Source organism: Morone saxatilis, unplaced genomic scaffold, assembly GCF_004916995.1.
Source record: "Morone saxatilis isolate NCDOM2014 unplaced genomic scaffold, NCSU_SB_2.0 Contig12, whole genome shotgun sequence".
Lineage (NCBI taxonomy): Eukaryota > Metazoa > Chordata > Actinopteri > Moronidae > Morone > Morone saxatilis.
Window position 1 is genome coordinate 9291300 of NW_023339674.1, and position 18637 is coordinate 9309936.

Consider the following 18637-nt stretch of genomic DNA (forward strand, 5'->3'; position numbering starts at 1 on the left):
TTCAAGTGGTTGCAATCTGCAACTTCACTGCTAGATGCCACTAAATCCTACACACTGGTGCTTTAAATGTAGATCCAGCAGTGTGAAGCAGCTGTAAGCCAAGTCAGAGGAAAAATACCAGCCAGCCAAAAAAAAAAAAAAAAACTGAATGTAGCTTCTGAATGAACATCTGACTCTTATCCGACTGTGTGCTCATGTGACTGAATGGGCGAGTGTTCAATGAAGACTGAGCTGGTTCCTTTTCCGTGGATGCTGGTTAGTTTTCACAGTATCTCGGTCTTCATTTTGGTTCAGAGCTGAAAACCTGCTGCCTCCATTTGTGCTCTAAGCATGATCTCAAACCCGTAATCCTGCATGAGTATACAGTACGTCACTGGAGAAGCTACCCCCTAACATGGCGTGGCTTGATGAAATGTCTTACTTTTCCTACACACTAGCTGAAACCTGGCCAAACACAGTTCAAAAGGTAATGTTAGACTAGACTAACAGTCCAGCTCAAAGACCACAAAGACGCCCACCAGGAGGTGAAAACCTACACACACATTAGTCAAAACAACTCTAACTACTATCTGCATGTATTTACAAGGCAGAGGGACAAAGTTTACATTTTGCAGACAAGCATGCAAAGCTCCGGAGTGAGATTGATCGGACACTGATGGACATGTTGAGAATTTCTGATAGGTAGCTTGGCAGGTTGGACATGCCTAATTCCAGAAATAGGGTTTTCATGGGCATAATATTGTCATGCTGGTGCTCTTCTATGGCGATCGTGCCAAGACCAGGAAAAGAAGCCAGCACAGTCATCAACAGGGAGGAAGAGGAGGAGGTGTAGGAGGGAGTAATTAGAAGGGAGGAATATTTGAAGTCAAATGTCTAGAACAGTCTGTCAGGAGAAGGTTGCACTCCCTTGAAAATCAAAACAAAAAAATGCAAAACAAACAAAAGAAAAAAAACATTGCAAGGCAGGATGATCTAATTCAAACCTACCAAGACCTACCAATCTTTTTACCAATCCACAGCTCAGCTGGAAACAGAAATGACTGCTGAAGACTCCTGGATATGGTGAAACTTCAGCAGCATCTTCACAGTGGAGCCAGAGGGGGTTCATGTATGCAAGAAGCATGTATGCATGTGTAGCTGTTCAAGCTAAATGGTAGCAAGAGCAAGCTCCTGCTTGTCTACGGGTTGTAGATATGCACTTAAATGAGCTGTAGTTTGCATCCAGTAAAATATCCAAGGAGATGGGCAGGGCTGAGGGGTGACTAAAAAAGTAAATGGGAGAGAAAAGGGCAGCAAATTGCTCAATGCACAATGTTTTTCTTACCATACTGGCTATAAGGGAAGTCAGGCTGCCCAGTAGGAGCTTTGCTCAAGTCCTGAGTTGGTGTGGTGGCGGGGGCAAAGCCCAGAGGAGCAGTTCCTGGAGTTGTGGGCGGAGGAGGAACCTGTGGAGCATACTGGTCTGCTTGGGGTGTGCCGAAACTGTAACCTGTTGGAGAGTAATACGATCATTTCTCTGACTTTCCCCTAAAGATCATTTCCTAGTGGTGATTTATCACAGATGGTTTACTATGTATGAGTACAAAGGCCTGAGCCAGCGTTAGTGTTCCTGAGTAAAACACAAAATATCTTCCATTAGTTTGACTTCAGTTTTTAGTTGCATTTTGAATGTAAAAAAAAACACCACTATTAAAAGGTATTAATCAATTTCTTCACCAAATCTTTCCTCAGTTTAGGCTGTAAAAACAGGTTGTATGAGCCATGTCTTTTAAATATCAGCTGCCAGATCACACTGTGACAATTCTGCCAACACACAACCACTGTTTTGGGGTTCTTTCCCACTCTAATATTTCGCTATCTGCTAACAGGTTTAATAAGTGGAAGGTAATAATTATTTCCCCTACAGGCTTTTTAGCAACATATCATGAAATGCTGGGTATCTATTAGTCATGCTGTCCATGTCTGATAAGGTGGAGGTTCCTCCCTAACCACAGTAACAGCAAAGCTGCCTGGAAAACCTGACACAGATATAATTAACACATTTAACACAAGTTTAAAAAATGTTTCTTATAAAATGTTTACAGTGTTGATGATGTAAATGCAATTGTGAGGATTTGGTGCTCTGAAGAAGGGAACTTCTAGAGATATAAATGTGAACTAGAAACACAACTAAACATTCACAGTGCTTCATTTAGATATGCTAAATTACCTGTAAGCACTTTGCAGTGATGTAAACAAAACACCAAAGTGTAATGAGGGAGTGTTTCAGTATTACTGACCAAACTGAGGTGCTGTGCTGTAGCCCTGCTGAGGGTAGCCCTGAGGTGCAGCAAAGCCGCCCGCCGGGGTCGTGACCAGGAATGCGTTGAAAGGTGACGGAGGTTGTGTGGGGGTTCCACGACCTGCCGATAACGGAGGTCCATACCCGCCTGCTCCAACACAGAATAGATCTATTTTATAGAAATGTTGTGACATAAATATATGCATGTTTTATATAAACAAACAAAACTTGAATTAAGTTCACAGGCTAGTGTAAAAACTAAAAACATTTCTTAATAAAAGCAGTGGTAAGTTAACGTAAATTTAACTCAAACTTTAGTGAAAGAGAACTGAGTAAGTGCTAACATTTGTACGAAGAAGTAGTCTTACTTTATTACAAGAAATTCTTCTTAAACACAATTGAAATATATTTGGAAAAATGCTGCATGAGTGTAATGTACTTACTAGTTTAATAAACTGAATGTAATTGGTAAAACCTAATTTACCCAAGTCACCCTAACAATTAATACTTGAGTAACTTGTACTACAATCAATCAATTAAACAAGTTGAACTAACTCATCAGATTTTACATTTCAATTATAAAAAGACAACAATGATGTACTGTATCTGAATTGCATCAGTTTGAATCTGTTATGCTCTTATTGAATAGCAGAATAACATAAAGTTGATAAATAAATGGTTTTGCAGAACACAATCTGAGGCTCAATGAAACTGAGTGAGCCGGGCCGACACTGCAGTGAGCATTGCAGGTTGACCCGGAGGTGGTGATATGAAACCGAGCCTGACCAATACCAGGGGGAGGCTGGAATCTATTCAAGGCTGCCATCTGTCTCAAGCAGCAAATTATCAGCAGCCTCAGCCATTATGAATCAGTGATAACACGTGCTGTTAACTGTCATCAGGCTATTGGCCACACAGAGTGCAAACCCATTTCTGTGACATAAACGCTTAAAGATTAGCACACGATCACATGGCAAAGACACAAAATCTATCCGCAGTTTTATCAATTCACAGTTATGCAACAAGCAGAAATAAAAACCCCAACTAATTCACTAAAATGGAAAGAAAAGATATTTTCTGTGTGTTGTCAAGTGGAGGTCAAACACCTACCTATGGGTTGGCCGGTAGTCGACACCCACACTCCTTCAGGAAGAGAAAAAAAAACAAAAAAAAAACTTTAGACTGGAGACAAAACTGTTGCCAGAAATGTAAAATGTTCACAGAATCCAGTTTAACATTTAACTGAGAGTGCGAGCGCTGACCTACATGCACAAGGTTATTGCTAAAGCAGTGGGTTTAACACATTTAAACAGTTACTACTACGCCGTCCTCCAAACGGCAAGCCTCACTCGCTCAGCTCCAGGACCTTTTCCCACTCACCCTGTGGCCCGTAAGGCTGTTGCCAGCCCTGGGCAGGCTGTGTTGTCCAACCATTAGCTGCACTCAAGATGCCCCTGGGTGCCCACTGGCCAGGGCCAAGCTGGCCAGGAGCTTTGCTGTCGCGTGGTTCAGCCTTCTTCACTTCCACCTGGGCAAAGGGACAAGGAGGGCACATTTGGCAACACCAGTATAAGGTCCATGAAGTCCCTCACCTAGCAGAGCTGTCCTACCGCTGATTATTTAATCTCAACATTTTGGGCCAGTTTGAAAATCTTTCACTTTATGTTTATCAGAATAATGAGGGGCAACTATGTGAATTAATATTACTGTGTAGACAGGAGAGCTGTACAGCTATGTGTCTCAGGTACTAAATATAAGCAGAAAGAAAATCATAATGAAAAGAATGATACACGGTGTTTTTGGAAACGCATCATCTCCAGATCACAGCCTCTTAAAAATGTACCTGAGAAACATAGATTTATTTTATTTTTTGCCCTATATATGATAAAGACATCTAATGGAAGGTCATGACTTACCTTTCTCCATCTAACGCTTATAAAGAATCTCATTTTTATTTTATTTGGAATAAGTTTTAGGGGGATAAATGGATGTAGAGAGAAATTTGGTTCTAACAATATATATAACGGTAAACATGCAGATAGTACAAATAAACAGTCTTTTCAGTCAATCTAAAATTGAATCTTCATACTGTGTCAGACGTGAGAAAAGATTTTTTTCAATTGAGCACAAGTGACAAGGTAACCTCAAGTTTATTTTTGCTGATTCAATTAAAATATAATAATTTAAAAAAAAAAAAGACTAATAGTCCGAAAATTGTTGCTTTATATGGTCGATTTGTGCACTCAACACTGAGAAACTGACTTTATCCATCCATTACATTACTTAAATTTGACTTTTACATATAGTTATCATCCAGTTTAATGCCTTGGGTCAAATACATTTATTGCCCCAAAAACAAAAACTTCCCTTGCTGTAACTAGGCAAAGCTACCAGCAGTTAACCAGAGCAAGGAAACAGGCTGAGACTAAGGGGGAGCCAACCAGAAATAGACTGAGGGGTTGAGTTATTGGGGTCACCTTGCAGGAGGAAAACGAATCACAAATTCCTCCCAGCTTTAAGGTGTTGCCACCTTCCCCAGCCTCCCCTCTTCCTTCTCTGTCGACCTAATTACATGCACATGTTTCCGGCAGTGGCCTCGCCGCCGCCGGCAGCTACCTGAGCACTTTCTCCCGTGGGCATCACAGCTACGAGTGATGGATACCATGACTTCTGTACAGTCCCCAACAGCAGAACTGGGATTTGTTCCACAGTTTGATGTGCTCCAATTTCTAATTTTGTAACTCATATCTCCCAGCCTCCCTCAAGTCCCAGCGTAAGGTAATGTCAAGTCAAGAACAATGGATTAAGTCGAGCCTTGATTCCTGCTGGAAACCAGGGCAAAGTCAAGGGGGGCAGGTACCACTGGAGAGCACACAGGTTGGGCTGAATCATTTACCAAGGAAATGGGATTCGGATAATCTTTTTAATGCAATAATCGGTGACATTTCAATAAAAATGTCTCCTGTTGTTACTCAATATTATTGATTAGCGTGACAAAAATCGGTCTGGTTCAGGAAAGCTTTTTACAAAACAAGTCTGGTAGCTTTCCTCTGGGAAAACTATTAATTGATACACATGTAAGTAATGCTTTTCATTTATAGTATAGCTTACAACAAACAGAGGAGGGATTTCCTGGGGGTCAGGTGGTTTGAGCTGGTGATGAACTGCGACGTGTCAGGTTCAACTCCAACCAGGGACCTTTGTCATTCCCCATCTCTCTCTGTCATCTTTCTACTGATGACTCCCAAATAAAAAGGGCACAAAAAAATTACTTTTAAAAATCCCCATGACAAAGAGAGCTTCACCTACAGAAACTCAGGCTTCATCAAGACGTAAATCCCAAAAAGAAAATACACTCGTTCTGCTCTCACTATTCTAGCAAATGCAGAAACGTCCCAATTATTAGCAATTTTTAGTAAAAATGGACGCTGCTTTGATTAAATAATGCCATGTAAAGATCAGGACTAGAAAGAAGACACATGTAATGATATGATAAGACTGAGTGTTTGACTTTGATCATTTTCTTATGCCCACAAATCATTACTGTCAGCACGGAGGACAGAAAGGAGACTGGTTTAAAAGCTGCTAATTACAAAATGTCTACTGGGGGAAAACGGGGGGAGGTAGTTAATGAATATGAGCTTTAAAAAATGCATTTAAACCCAAGTGTCAGGCCCAATCCTAACCAGAAGTATCAAGTAGCACTTTATTTTACTACAGGACTACCAATTTTTTTTTAATGGTTTGTTTCACTCAGCTGAGGTGCCAGGTGGGTGGTGTTTGCCACATGCATAGAATAAAACAAGGAATGCCAGAAGGTTAGGAGGTGTGCTTGAATATATATAACACCAGTGAATTTATTGTTTCTTCCCGGATGGACAGCTTACCTGACACTATCTGAATTGTCTTTGTGCAGTAAACCCCATCCATCTGGTGCACACACTGAGATAAAACAAACACTAAAAAGTGACATGCAAATATTATTGTTAAGACTTGTGTCTCATCCTAAGCAGCATTTTAGAGAGAGCTGCCATTTGTTATTTAGAGAAACTGACAGACACAGTATGGAGATTCTTCAACTGAGGTCACTGAGTTGAGCTTTTTCTTTAACTTTTCAAAAAGAAAAAAGAAAACATGTTGACGTGTAAGTGACCTGCCAACAAAATATCAGAAAACAAAAGAAACAGAACTGATTGGACCAATCCTTTAGGTGATTTATAGTCGTTGAAATTCGTTGAGCTTTGGAGTCTTAACTTTAGAGTTTCTTTTGGTTCTGCAAAAAAAACTGAAAATAATGTAATTTTTTAATATTTTAAGTACAATCTAATTTGTTAAGACATCCTAAAGGAGTGGTCAATTTAAACAAAGCCTTGGGCGACAATAGAAACTGTAATATAACAGCGTTTGTGAAGGCTCATTGTGCCTTTGGAAACTATAAGACATAGCTTTAAGTGCAAGGGTAGACTCTGTTTAGATCAATATTAATAAATAATAATAGGACGAGTTAATTAATTTAGTGGCCTGATCATTTTAATATGTCAAGGGCTAACTTTGTGCTATATGATGCTACAGGCACTAATGGGAAGCCACTGGAAAATGAGCTCTGAGAAATAACACAGCATCATAGTATGACTGGTCTGTCGCCCAAGCCTCTGTTTGATCTTAAGGGTAAAATAAAACTACAACTACACACTTTTTTGCCCATGATGTCGTGAAAATGCATGTTGACAGCCTGGTCCACTGATTGTTCGGCCTCGAAAGTAATAAATCCAAAACCTAGCCAACGACCAAGAGTGAATCAAGGTAGCAGGGGGGTTGTGACAACACAAGATGAAGAACAGTATTGGGCTTCAGCAGAGTGAGGATCCGTCAAGACTGAGCAAGAGGCTCCTGGGGTTCGGATGATGTCGCAGACTCGTAGAACAACACAAATCCAAGACTAAAAGCCTGGGGGATTGAAGGAAACTTCTCTCTTTACTGTGCAGTGAAATATTTTGTGAATGTAACAACACATGACTTCTTAACTGCTAAACATGAAGACTGATGAGTGCAGCATTTGATTTTAATGTGAAATGTCACAGAAGAAAAGTCAATTAAGTCCATCTTTCAACCCCACTAACGTTGATGAATGCCAATTGGACAAATACTACATTTTGTTACTTCATGCCGTTTCATCCAAACCCCACCTTGATCTGTCCCTTGGTATATTGCTGTGGAGCACACACTCGCAGCAGCCATTGTTAATGCATCACAAAAATATGGAGAAACACAAACTGTAGAATGCCTAAAGCTTTCTCCAAGCTTTCCCAAATTCAGTATTTTACTTTTGAGTCAGCCAGGATAAGCCTAAAATGGACAATTAAAATATTGCTCACAACGGTAACACAAAGATATAGGCCAGAACTGGTTTCCCAAAGCGGCGAGTTGCTGATTTTGATCGAGTTTTCATGGGGGATACACAAAGTTCATCAACAAGGGCGCAAAAACTCTCTATAGAACTTTTTGGTCCAAGGTTTTGGCCACGCCAACCTCTCAGTAAAGCTTTTCATCTATAGACTATCTGGAACAGAACTTTTGAGAGCGTCAGCAGCCTGTACCGCGTTGCAGTGATCTACTTTCAATTTGATTAACTTTCCGCTGTGGCAGAATTGGGTTGTGTGCACAACTCTACTTGGGGACCTAACCTGAATCCAATTAAACGTCCTACGAGACAACTGAGATTTTAGAGACCTCTAGTACCCATGCCAACCGTTCCCCAAGCCTCATGATCTATTGCTAATAATAACATCTGTCAATGACCCGTCCTTAATCTAAATTTAAAACCAAAATTGACACATTAAAGAGTTTGACATATCCTGGTCACGGTGACGTGGTTACATTCAAGTTGAAGACTTTTTGATGAAACTAAAAATGTTGGACGTAAAACTGGGATCATTCATAGATCTGCAACAACTATTTGATAACCGATCAGTCAATTAACAGGAAATTAATCTACAACAATTCTGATAATAAAATAAATGTCACTGAATCGATAATGAAAATGTTTGTTGCACCTCTAATCATTTATTCTCTCTATAATTATATTATATAGGAAAATGGTCTGATAAACGAAGCACTGACTGGTCTCTATTTTTGAGATAAAGGTCTGATATTCTCTGATATTGTCTGTCAACATCATCCTCCAACTAAACCTCCTGCTTTTAAAAAAATAACAATCATGTCAGGTGTCTTTTTTTCCATCAAACACAAGAATTCAAATTCAAATTGCTGCATAACCTGGAGATAAAATCCTCAAACAAATTCTCTCTCTTTAGTAACCGCCAACAGGTAATCCTTCAGCCTATTTCACAATTTGATGTAACTTTGTCTACGCCCCATTCTGACCAAGTAATAAATTTGGGTGCTTTTACATTTGGCCTGTACCTCTGTGCTACCAGTCAATGCACAGTAACCTAAAGGAGAAAAGACAAATCTTAAGAGACACCGTTAATCACATTCAAACCATTCACAAGGAGAAGGGGGACAGAAGAAAGAAAAATAGAAAAGGGCTTACTTACAAAAATACTTAACTTTCTACATATGGGAAAACACATACTATGCCATTTAAGATACATGTATCAGTTACGTCTAAATCAAGGTAAAGAAAACTTATTCCAACGTTGAAAGTCTAATGGTTTTAGTAAAAGAAACTGATTATACTATTAAAGATTATGTAATGGTTGTTACTGGTACAATACATCATGTTAAATTCCAATGACAAACTATTCTGGGTTTCTCCCAATAGAGAATGAATGGGGGTTTTGAAGGAGGAGCAGTTATAACATGTTGTGGGTCAGTGGCCGCTGCATCGTTGCTATGTAGGACGAATGCAGATGAAACAGCTGTGGCTGTAACTCAGCAGGCAGAGTCTGACACCAACACTGCCGGTGGCGTGGGGTCTGATTCCCAGTGAGGCCATCCATGCTAAAAGTGTCAGAGCATGTCATAAACTCATGACACATTCATGATTAAACTGACTTTGTTATATTTTTAAAAAACGTCTACCAATTTCTTCTGTGAGGAAATAGGTTAGAGAGACTTTTTGAAATAGCAAAAGGAAATGTAAAAACCTTGTTAAATGATCCCATTGTTCTAGTGATAACAATGTAATGTTCACCTTCAGTGTTTGGGCAGAAAGCAGCTACTTTGAAGGACAAATCCTCCCTTAGACACTCAAACTGTGCTCAATATGCCAGTTGCATGTTGTGATAAAGTACTGTACTTTTTGGAGCACCTACTTTCCTACAATCCGTCTTCTCTCCTTCAGTTCCTTTGTCTTCCTCGACGCCTTTTAAACAAACTTTCTAATCAGATGAACCTCTTGTATCCAATACGTTTTTATGGAGATACTTTCTAGTAGAGAAAAGGTTTAGGCGTTACACTCTTAAATAAAATAATAAACATGATACATCTTGTAGTTGTATTGAATTCTGCTTTACTGTAGGGACAAACAGGCATCCCTACTTCTTTTCTTTTTTATCTTTGATGGTGTTAATCAGTGGTTCCCAACCTTTTTCCCTAAGGGCACCCCTAAAGTAGTACACTGACAAACCCTGAATAAGTAGCATTTTATGGATATTTCATATTATATTACGATTACTGAATATTTTTAGGGTCTTTTTATACAATTCTTTGTCTGTATTGTTTTTTTTTTTATCAGTCATACATAATTAATATGCTTCTTATTTGACAAATTCAGTGTTTTCTTCTCCCTGACACTTGGCCATTGTTCTAGTAGCACTTTGGTTATTTTAACCGCTTACTTTTCTAATGCAGAACGAGGCTGTTTAGCAGAGTGTGAAGGCTCGATGAATTATAGCTTGTCTCTTCAAAGTCCTTGATCTTGAATAACAATCTTAAATTTAAACGTAATTTCATTTTAGTTTCACAGAAAAGAATGAACTGCTGAGATATAGACCTACTGGATATATTTTATATTTATTTTAAAGCCCCTTAAAATCAAGAAGGCCTTACAACACCCCATGAAGCTTTGGTGACCCCTAATGCGGGTCCTGACCCTCAGGTTGGGAACCACCGATTTAAATAACTTACACTGGAAACATGTTAGGAAGGGAAGTCCTATGAACAGGAGGGATGATTAACATCAATGTTCATATGGGCACTACTGGGGCCTTTTCTGCGTGTCATCCCCTCTCTCTCTCTCTCTACCCACCTTTCCTGTCTATCTGCAGCTGTCTCTATCAATAAAGGCATGAAAAGGCAAAAAAAAATGGAAAACATATGGGCACTACTACTGACTAGTGTTTTTAAACATCAGATATTAGTGGACTTAAACCTAAAAATTCATACATCCTCAAAGACATCTGAATGTTTCACTGAGCTGTTTGAATCTTCCTCTGAGGCTTTATAACATTTATGAGGACCCTCTGTGCTCCGTTAGTTAGAATAATACATTTTTATAATCACCCCAACAATAACATAACCCATGTAGAAAGTCCAGGTTTCTCTTAAAGGTTTCTACTATTTCCACCCCGATGAAGACCTTGTAAGGTCGAAACTAATCCGTGTTTTAACCAATATTCTTGACTGAAGGCTTTTAACGTAGCTTCTCTCTTTGCTCTTTTCTGAAAACAGTATATTTAACAGACTCATGTTGTCGCACAAGGTCATTAAGGACACTGCATCAGTCCAAATCAGAGCCTGCGATTTAACAATTTTCAGGTTTCTAGCCTGTGACAAAGGCTGAGACGTGGTTTTAAAAAGGTGCCATCTACTGTTGTATTATGTGACCGAATTATACGCAACATTGCACAAATTCAGAAGCATCACAAACTGAAGGTGTTTAAAGAATTTCATGGATTTCACAGGAGACCAGTGTATTTCACGTCACACTAAGCTTTTCATTCCACCTCTAGAAATGTCAAGTTACATTTTCCATTTTATGCACGCTGTGGTGAGTCGGTATGTAAGGTTTTATTTAACATGCTTCTGTGTGTTTTATTGTGCGTTTTAACCATACACGAAATTCCTGTTCTGGGTGACAGTGGTTAAATTGAATTGAATATGTGGAGCTGAATGGGCTTTTTTTTTTTTTCTCTTTGGGCCGGAATAGTTTGTCATGAGATTTAAGATGGTAAGGTATGGAGAGGGGAGAGAAAAAACGGGATCAGCTTTTACCTCGGGGCCTCTGCTTCTCCGCATCATAGATCATTACCACCTCTGTGACCTTGAATGGGACAAAGGGAAACAGTGGCTCCATTTAGAAAACCAGACAGGGTCCGTTCTTAGTCCAATTAAATATTCTGCCTCAATTTGGACAAATAATTAATTGTCCTATCCCATCCCTGTAAATTTAAATTTTTATTGTAGTATTGACCCTGTTCAATGTCACACCCATTCAAGCAGTCTTAATGACGATATGAACTGACTTGCATTGTGCACATGGTAATACTCACCACTCCGAATCTATTGAAATAGTCCCTGAGTTCAGGCTCGCCGCAGTTATGGGGGATTCCACCTACAAATATCTTCTTTGATTTATTGCTATCTGCTTTGCTGCCCTTCTGAAAGAAAACAGGGAGTGTATGGATTTCAATGTCTGTTAAAGGATCACTCTGGGAAGGGGCCAGTTAGCCATCATCTATTCAGACAGTGCAGAAGAAATTAGGTTCTCCTCTTGCCCTGGGGTATAATTCTTAACATGTCATGTCAATGCAAACACTAGTCTCCACAGATCAGAGAGCACGGCTTCCTCCACTCACTCTCAACCACTAAGCATCTCACCATTGCTGTGCACTGCACTCATGCTGTAAAAGGCTGGAGGCTGCTTACGACAATAATGATTTTTAACAATTACATCTTCTGCTTTGTTAGTAAAACATTCAGTTGCAGCTACGCGACTTAAATTCAGTGAAAGGAGTTCCAGTACCAGGGAAAGAGCCTCATTTATAAAAGCTTCTGACTTACAATCTATGCTTGTAGCCAAATATGTGACTTATAAAATTGTTTTACTGACAGCAAAGGTGCAATAACTAAAATCTTTGCTGCCCAAAGGGACAACATGTCTATAATAGATCTGCAGTGGCTAGATAGCATTGTTGATCAGCCCACAAATTACCCAAGTTGGTGCAGAGTTTCCTGCCTTTCAAAAAAAAAAGAAAGAAAAGAAGCAGATTTCTGCACCACACCAGCCTACTCGTCTCTGAACCTACTTGTGTTTTCTCATCCTTATTCAGTGAGCGAGAGCATTATAAAAACAACACATTTCTAAATATTCAAAAATCAAGAAAACTGTTCATAAACAGAACATAGAAGTGTTATTATAATTACAATATTTAGCACGGTGATACAGGCTTTATGACCTCTTCGTGAGTCATTTCTGTTACATTTGGAAAAAATGTGACCTTATTATGAGTCAATTCCAGTAAACTGCACCAGATATCTGCTGATATTGCTGCAGCCCCTTGATCACAAATAAAGGTCAAAACAAGCCATAGATTCTTTAATGCTCCTGTGATTTACCAAAACCCCAAAGTAATTTCCAGCGTTCTCAAATGTATGAAGGCTGCACACTGTGGTCATTTCTTTGATGAAAAGAAAGAGATTTAGGTCAGAGTGTTTTTATAAATGAAGCTCAAGGTCTCCTCATGACCCGTGATAAAGAAAGTCCAACCTCAGGAGGAGGGTATGGAGAGACTGACGGCCTGAAAACACCTAGCCTAGCCTCCCCAGCAGAAAAAGGAGTCCTCTTACCCAGCCCTCCTTGGTTCGAGACTTTTCAGGTTGCATTCCTCTGGGGGTGCATGGCTTCGGGTCAATCTGACAGCAGAAACAGAGAGAACACGTTTGACATCAGCACCAATTAATAAAGGCACCTTCAAATGTTCTTCTTCACTGAATCCATTACGGTGTATTGGCTGGCGTCACACAACAGTGCAACATATGTACTGACACGTCATTTAAATATGTAGCCAATAAAATTTTACGCCCTTCTCCGCCTCCGTTAACAGAACAAAGGAGGCAATATGTCTTTCATAGGGAGCTGAGTGCAGCCAGCTCAGAGAAACACGAGTTAAACTGCCGGTTTAGCTCATTTGACTTTGAACAGGTAAGTCTTGTTAAGCAAACAAATGTCTGCAAAAAAAACTATCTGTACTAATGTCTGCAAGCAGGAACAACCTAAAGCGAAACTGCACTTCTCCTTGAATAACTTCTAACTACTCTGGATGATGAAATACGGGACGAGGTTTTGCACATTGCTCACAAAAAGCGCGGGCAGATTACTCGAGTTGATTTGACTATCTGCTCCTTTGATTCAAAATACTCACATTTCTTCCATCAAGATTATGTGGCTTTGTCTCCAGCACTGTCCGTACACAGTTGGGGTCTTTGAATTTGACAAAGCCGAAGCCTCGCGACTGATTTGTAGTTTTGTCCTTCATGATGACACAATCTACTACTTCCCCATACTGTGAGAAGTAGTTTCTCAGTGTCTCTGAGAAAAGAAAGAAATTAAAATTAAACACGGCTGCTTCATAAAACACAGAAACATACTGCAAATATAATCAGCCCAGCTCTCCTCCTGAACACAAAGAAGTGCAGTCATGATTTATAGAACTCTCTCATTATGATAAATGACGCTGAGAAAACATCTTCAGCACTTCAAACCTGCACTAAAAGTGTAACTGGGACCAAAACAGGTGTGGAAAAAAAAAAAAAAAACCCCACAAGCAGCTCTCCATAAAACTGCACAGGGAACACTACAAGTCATTCAGTGACCTTGGTTTATCTTATGGCAGAATATAGTGAATTGTTCTTTTTTATTTTTATTTAAAAACCTAACACAGTCGACATTTCAGCCACATACCGACACGCAGAGCAAACACAGCACTGACCCACCGCCGTGTTACGTAGCACTCGATGTACAACGACTGTAACGCCCGCACACGCCCACAGAAGCAAGGCGTGCAAGTTTGAACAAATGAGGACTCACTTTGGAAGAGAGTTATCGTAATTGCTTTTCTCATTGCTGGGAAGCCCTGGGGCATCGCCAGGGAAACAAGCTGAGAGTTACACAGCGCTGTGGTTCAGATATTAATGTTAACAGTGCTGTTAACACAGGCAAGCCCTTGTGCAAAGTTACACAATTACCCACCGAGCACGAGCCAGTAAAGTGCTTTAGACGAACCAGACCATCTCTGGGCAAGTCTGCATGAGAGGACGATGTGGACGGTATAACACTGAAGTCTAGCACCAGTGTTCCCGGTTTGTAACTCACCATCAGTGATGTGAACAGGGAGACAATCAAACTGTGTTAATACAGAGAAACAGCCGCCACAAATAGACTCTACACTATCTGCGTGAAGTACAGCTGAACTATATATAATATACCTATATAGTATATAGTATAACGTTACACGCTTCTATTATTTAGTCCGTTTAATGTCATATCGTGATGTTAAGGCGGTATCAGTATCGATGTTTAATAAACGTCACGGTTCAAACGTCACACTGTGGTTACTCTGACACATGCTGTGATACGAGTCACCATTAGTGTGTGAACGATTTTCACTATTTAAATCATGATGTGACATATTTTGGGGTGTGTACCAAACAAACGTGTTTTCTTACTTTTGGAGAGCAACATTTGTAGGCCAGGGATTCTCTGCAGCACTATAACGTTCAACCTTTATCAAAGAACTGCAGCTTCTGTGATTTGCATCATGCATTCGACCGTATTACAATTAAATAATGTTTTAATTACTGGAATGATGTAGTTATTATAACAGCGTGACACTAGAGCTACATACTTATCTACGTTTTACTGGTGCCAATATGATGCCTGCTTGTTTTACGACCGACTTTAGTGCATATAGATGTTATTCCACTAAGCTTGTTTCTATTTTTTACTAAATTAACCAATCTGACGCGCATCAGTGCCTAACGGTGCCTTAACACAGCCACGAGCCCTTTATCTTAATAAAACATAACATAATATGAACAAGACAATTTAAATCAGCCAACATTTCATCAAATAATAAAAAAGCAAGACGATCTTTGTTAGACCACCGTAGCTATATTAGTAGTTTATACCGTCAGAGACCTTGTATGCACTAAATATACCGATATTAATATGAAGGCAGCTGTAAAAACACTAATATTTATATTTTAATAATAATGCCCAGCTGTTTTATAGCAAAATATAACCTGATTATTATTCAAACAAGAGTCCCAACAAGCTACAACAGCAGATCCATGCAGCCACATCGGTGTCACACAAACAAAATCCCTTTTAATCACAACAACAACAAAAAAACACCTCACAGGTGAATTAAACAGCGTCACTCACCTTGTGTTGTACTCCAGTCCAACCCACCCACAAAAAGTTTCCTGAAAAGAGTAGAGACACAAGCCATCATCACAAAGACAACAACAAACCATGGAGAGATTCTGTCTGTACGGAGGCCTTAAAATACTAAAATAAATAAACAACAACAACAACAGCAGCAGACTGGAGAAGACTGAAAGCAGTTTCAGAGCCACAACAACAGCTACAGCTGACTAAACAGCCAAGTACACAGATATTACACAACATGAGGCAACGCTGCTACCAAAGCAGCTGCAGCACACACACACACACAGCTGAAATAACACTGCTTTATATGACTCAGTCCTTGCAGTGGATGTCACTTTTAGGTTTTATCTAACGCTTTCTGACGCCACGGCCTCCACAATAATGCTCTCTCTTAATGAACCTCCTGCCACGTAAGTTACACACCGACCAGCACCGGCACCGGCACCGGTTCTGCTGGAGACCCGGAGGATGTTACAGCCGAGAGGAGAGCGACTGCATGCGGTTGAGGGGAGGGAGGGAGAACCGGTGAACTCTCCACAAAACTGCAAGTTTAGCTCTCAGTTTAAAGCATCAAACCAGTTAATTAACCAGTTAATTAACGCCCGGTGAAGCCTGTGTTTACTGCGGCTGGTGGGAGACGTGCAGGGGCAGAGGATGCTCCATCCCGTCCCCCCGGCAGTGCCCGCTAAACGTCCTCACACCGGGGGAAGTCGAGACCAGGAGACTTTCGCTTCGCTGGCAAACGTTAGCCTGAGCTAGCTGCGAGCTAACCGCAGAAGCAGCGGTGTGAATAAGTGAGTGCACTTTCACACAGTCTCCCTTCAACGAGCCCGGCGGCGGCAGCACGGACTGACACCGGCAGCAGTCACACGAACAGTCGAGCTACTTTAATCACTACTTTCTGTTGTTGTTTTTTTAAAGGCTGGCGATCTCGCTAAGTTACTAAAAAAAAAAAAAAGCTAACGTTAGCTCGCTAGCTAACGTTAGCTGTCAAATGACAGACGTTGACAAGATTGTTAAGATCTAACAAACGGCGGGAAAAGGCTTCGTTAAATGGATCTTACCCGACTTCATCTCCGACTAAGTTGTTGTTCATTTTCTGAGGCTAAAGCAGGGGGGGACCGTAGGAGCTGTGACCGGCTTATTGCTTCAGTGCTGCCCCTCTCAGACTGAGAGCGGAGGAAGGTCACTCCGCTTCTTGGTTCAAACTGCTCTGCGCAGTGACGACGCTGCGGGGGGCCGCGGCCTTTAAAGGGACATTACACTCTTTATATATCACTCTTTATATATCATCTTATTATCATTTATATCATTTATATTATCAACTGTTTATATCATTTATTATCAATCTTTACTAATCATCACTGCTTTATTCATTTATTCATTTTATATATCATGTTTATATATCACTGTTTAGTATATCACTCTTTATATATCACTCTTATATATCACTCTTTATATATCATTTATATATCACTCTTTATATATCATTTATATCATTTTATATATCACTGTTTATATCACTCCTTTTTATCACTGTTTATATATCACTCTTTATATACATCACTCTTTATATATCATCTTTTATATCATTTATATCATTTATATATCACTGTTTATATCATTTATATTATCACTCTTTATATCACTCTTTATATATCACTCTTTATATATCCACTCTTATCACTGTTTATATATCTACTGTTTATATCACTTCATTTATATATCACTCTTTATATATCACTCTTTATATATCACTCTTTATATCATTTATATCATTACTATATCACTGTTTACTAATATCACTGTTTATATCACTCTTTATATCACTCTTTATAATCAATTTATATATCACTGTTTATATATCACCTGTTTATATCAATCTTTATATCACTCTTTATATCCACTCTTTATTATCACTGTTTATATCACTTTCTTTATATCACTCTTTATATCATTTAGTATCCACTCTTTATATCACTCTTTATATATCATCTTTATATCAACTCTTTATATCACTCTTTATTATATCACTCTTTATATATCATTTATATCCATTATATATCACTGTTTATATCACTCTTTATATATCACTCTTTATATCATTTATATATCACTCTTTATATCACTCTTATATATACTCTTATATCATTTATATCATTTATGAATATCACTGTTTATATCCAACTCTTTAATACTATCACTCTTTATATCACTGTGTATATCACTCTTTATATCACTCTTTATTCATTTATATCACTTATATCACTGTTTATCACTCTTTATATCACTGTTTATATCACTCTTTATATCATTTTAGTCATCATTTATAATTCATTTATATATCACTGTTTATATTCATTTATATATCACTGTGTTAATTATCATTTATATAATCATTTATATATCACCGTTTATTATCATTTATAATATCATTTTAATATCACTCTTTATATCATTTATATATCCACTGTTTTATATCATTATATATCACTGTTTATATCATTTATATATCACTGCTTTATATTCATTTATATATCATTTATATTCATTATATATCCACTTTTATATCAATTTATTATCACTGTGTAGTATCATTTATATTCACCTGTTTATCACTCTTTATATCACTGTTAACTTTAATATTCATTAATATCATTTATAATCATTTTATATCACTATTTATCCGTATCCATTATATATATCACTGTTATATCATTTTATATATCATTTATAATCACGCTTTATATCATTATCATATTCATTTAATATATCACCTCTTTTAATCATGTTTATATCACTGTTTTCTATCATTTATATATTCACTGTTTATATCATTATATATATCACTGTTTTACTATCATTTATAATCATTTATATATCACTGTTTATATTCATTTATATCACGTGTATATCAATTTATATAATCACTTGTTTATATCACTGTTTAATATCATCTATTTAGGGTCACACTTCATTAAGTCCCCTATCAAGGAAAAAAA

General features: G+C 38.5%; 1 protein-coding gene across 5 annotated transcripts in view; it reads right to left on the minus strand.

Annotated features, from left to right (window-relative positions):
• dazap1 (DAZ associated protein 1) overlaps positions 1–16843 on the minus strand; it is a 20576-nt gene extending 3733 nt beyond the window's left edge. For 2 of the 5 annotated variants that reach the window (XM_035653068.1, XM_035653066.1), the window contains exons 1-11: positions 16700–16843; positions 15630–15670; positions 13609–13775; positions 13034–13099; positions 11737–11844; positions 11459–11507; positions 6975–7057; positions 3662–3809; positions 3392–3424; positions 2280–2429; positions 1325–1489 (exon numbers count right to left, since the gene is read on the minus strand). In XM_035653068.1, coding sequence (XP_035508961.1) covers positions 1325–1489; positions 2280–2429; positions 3392–3424; positions 3662–3809; positions 6975–7057; positions 11459–11507; positions 11737–11844; positions 13034–13099; positions 13609–13775; positions 15630–15670; positions 16700–16731 — 1042 coding nt within the window. In that variant the 5' untranslated portion in view covers positions 16732–16843. Of the gene's footprint in view, positions 1–1324; positions 1490–2279; positions 2451–3391; positions 3425–3661; positions 3810–6974; positions 7058–11458; positions 11508–11736; positions 11845–13033; positions 13100–13608; positions 13776–15629; positions 15671–16699 lie in introns of all 5 variants that reach the window. The other 3 variants (XM_035653067.1, XM_035653064.1, XM_035653065.1) reach the window with 2 other exon arrangements.
• Between the last annotated feature and the right edge of the window lie 1794 nt (positions 16844–18637).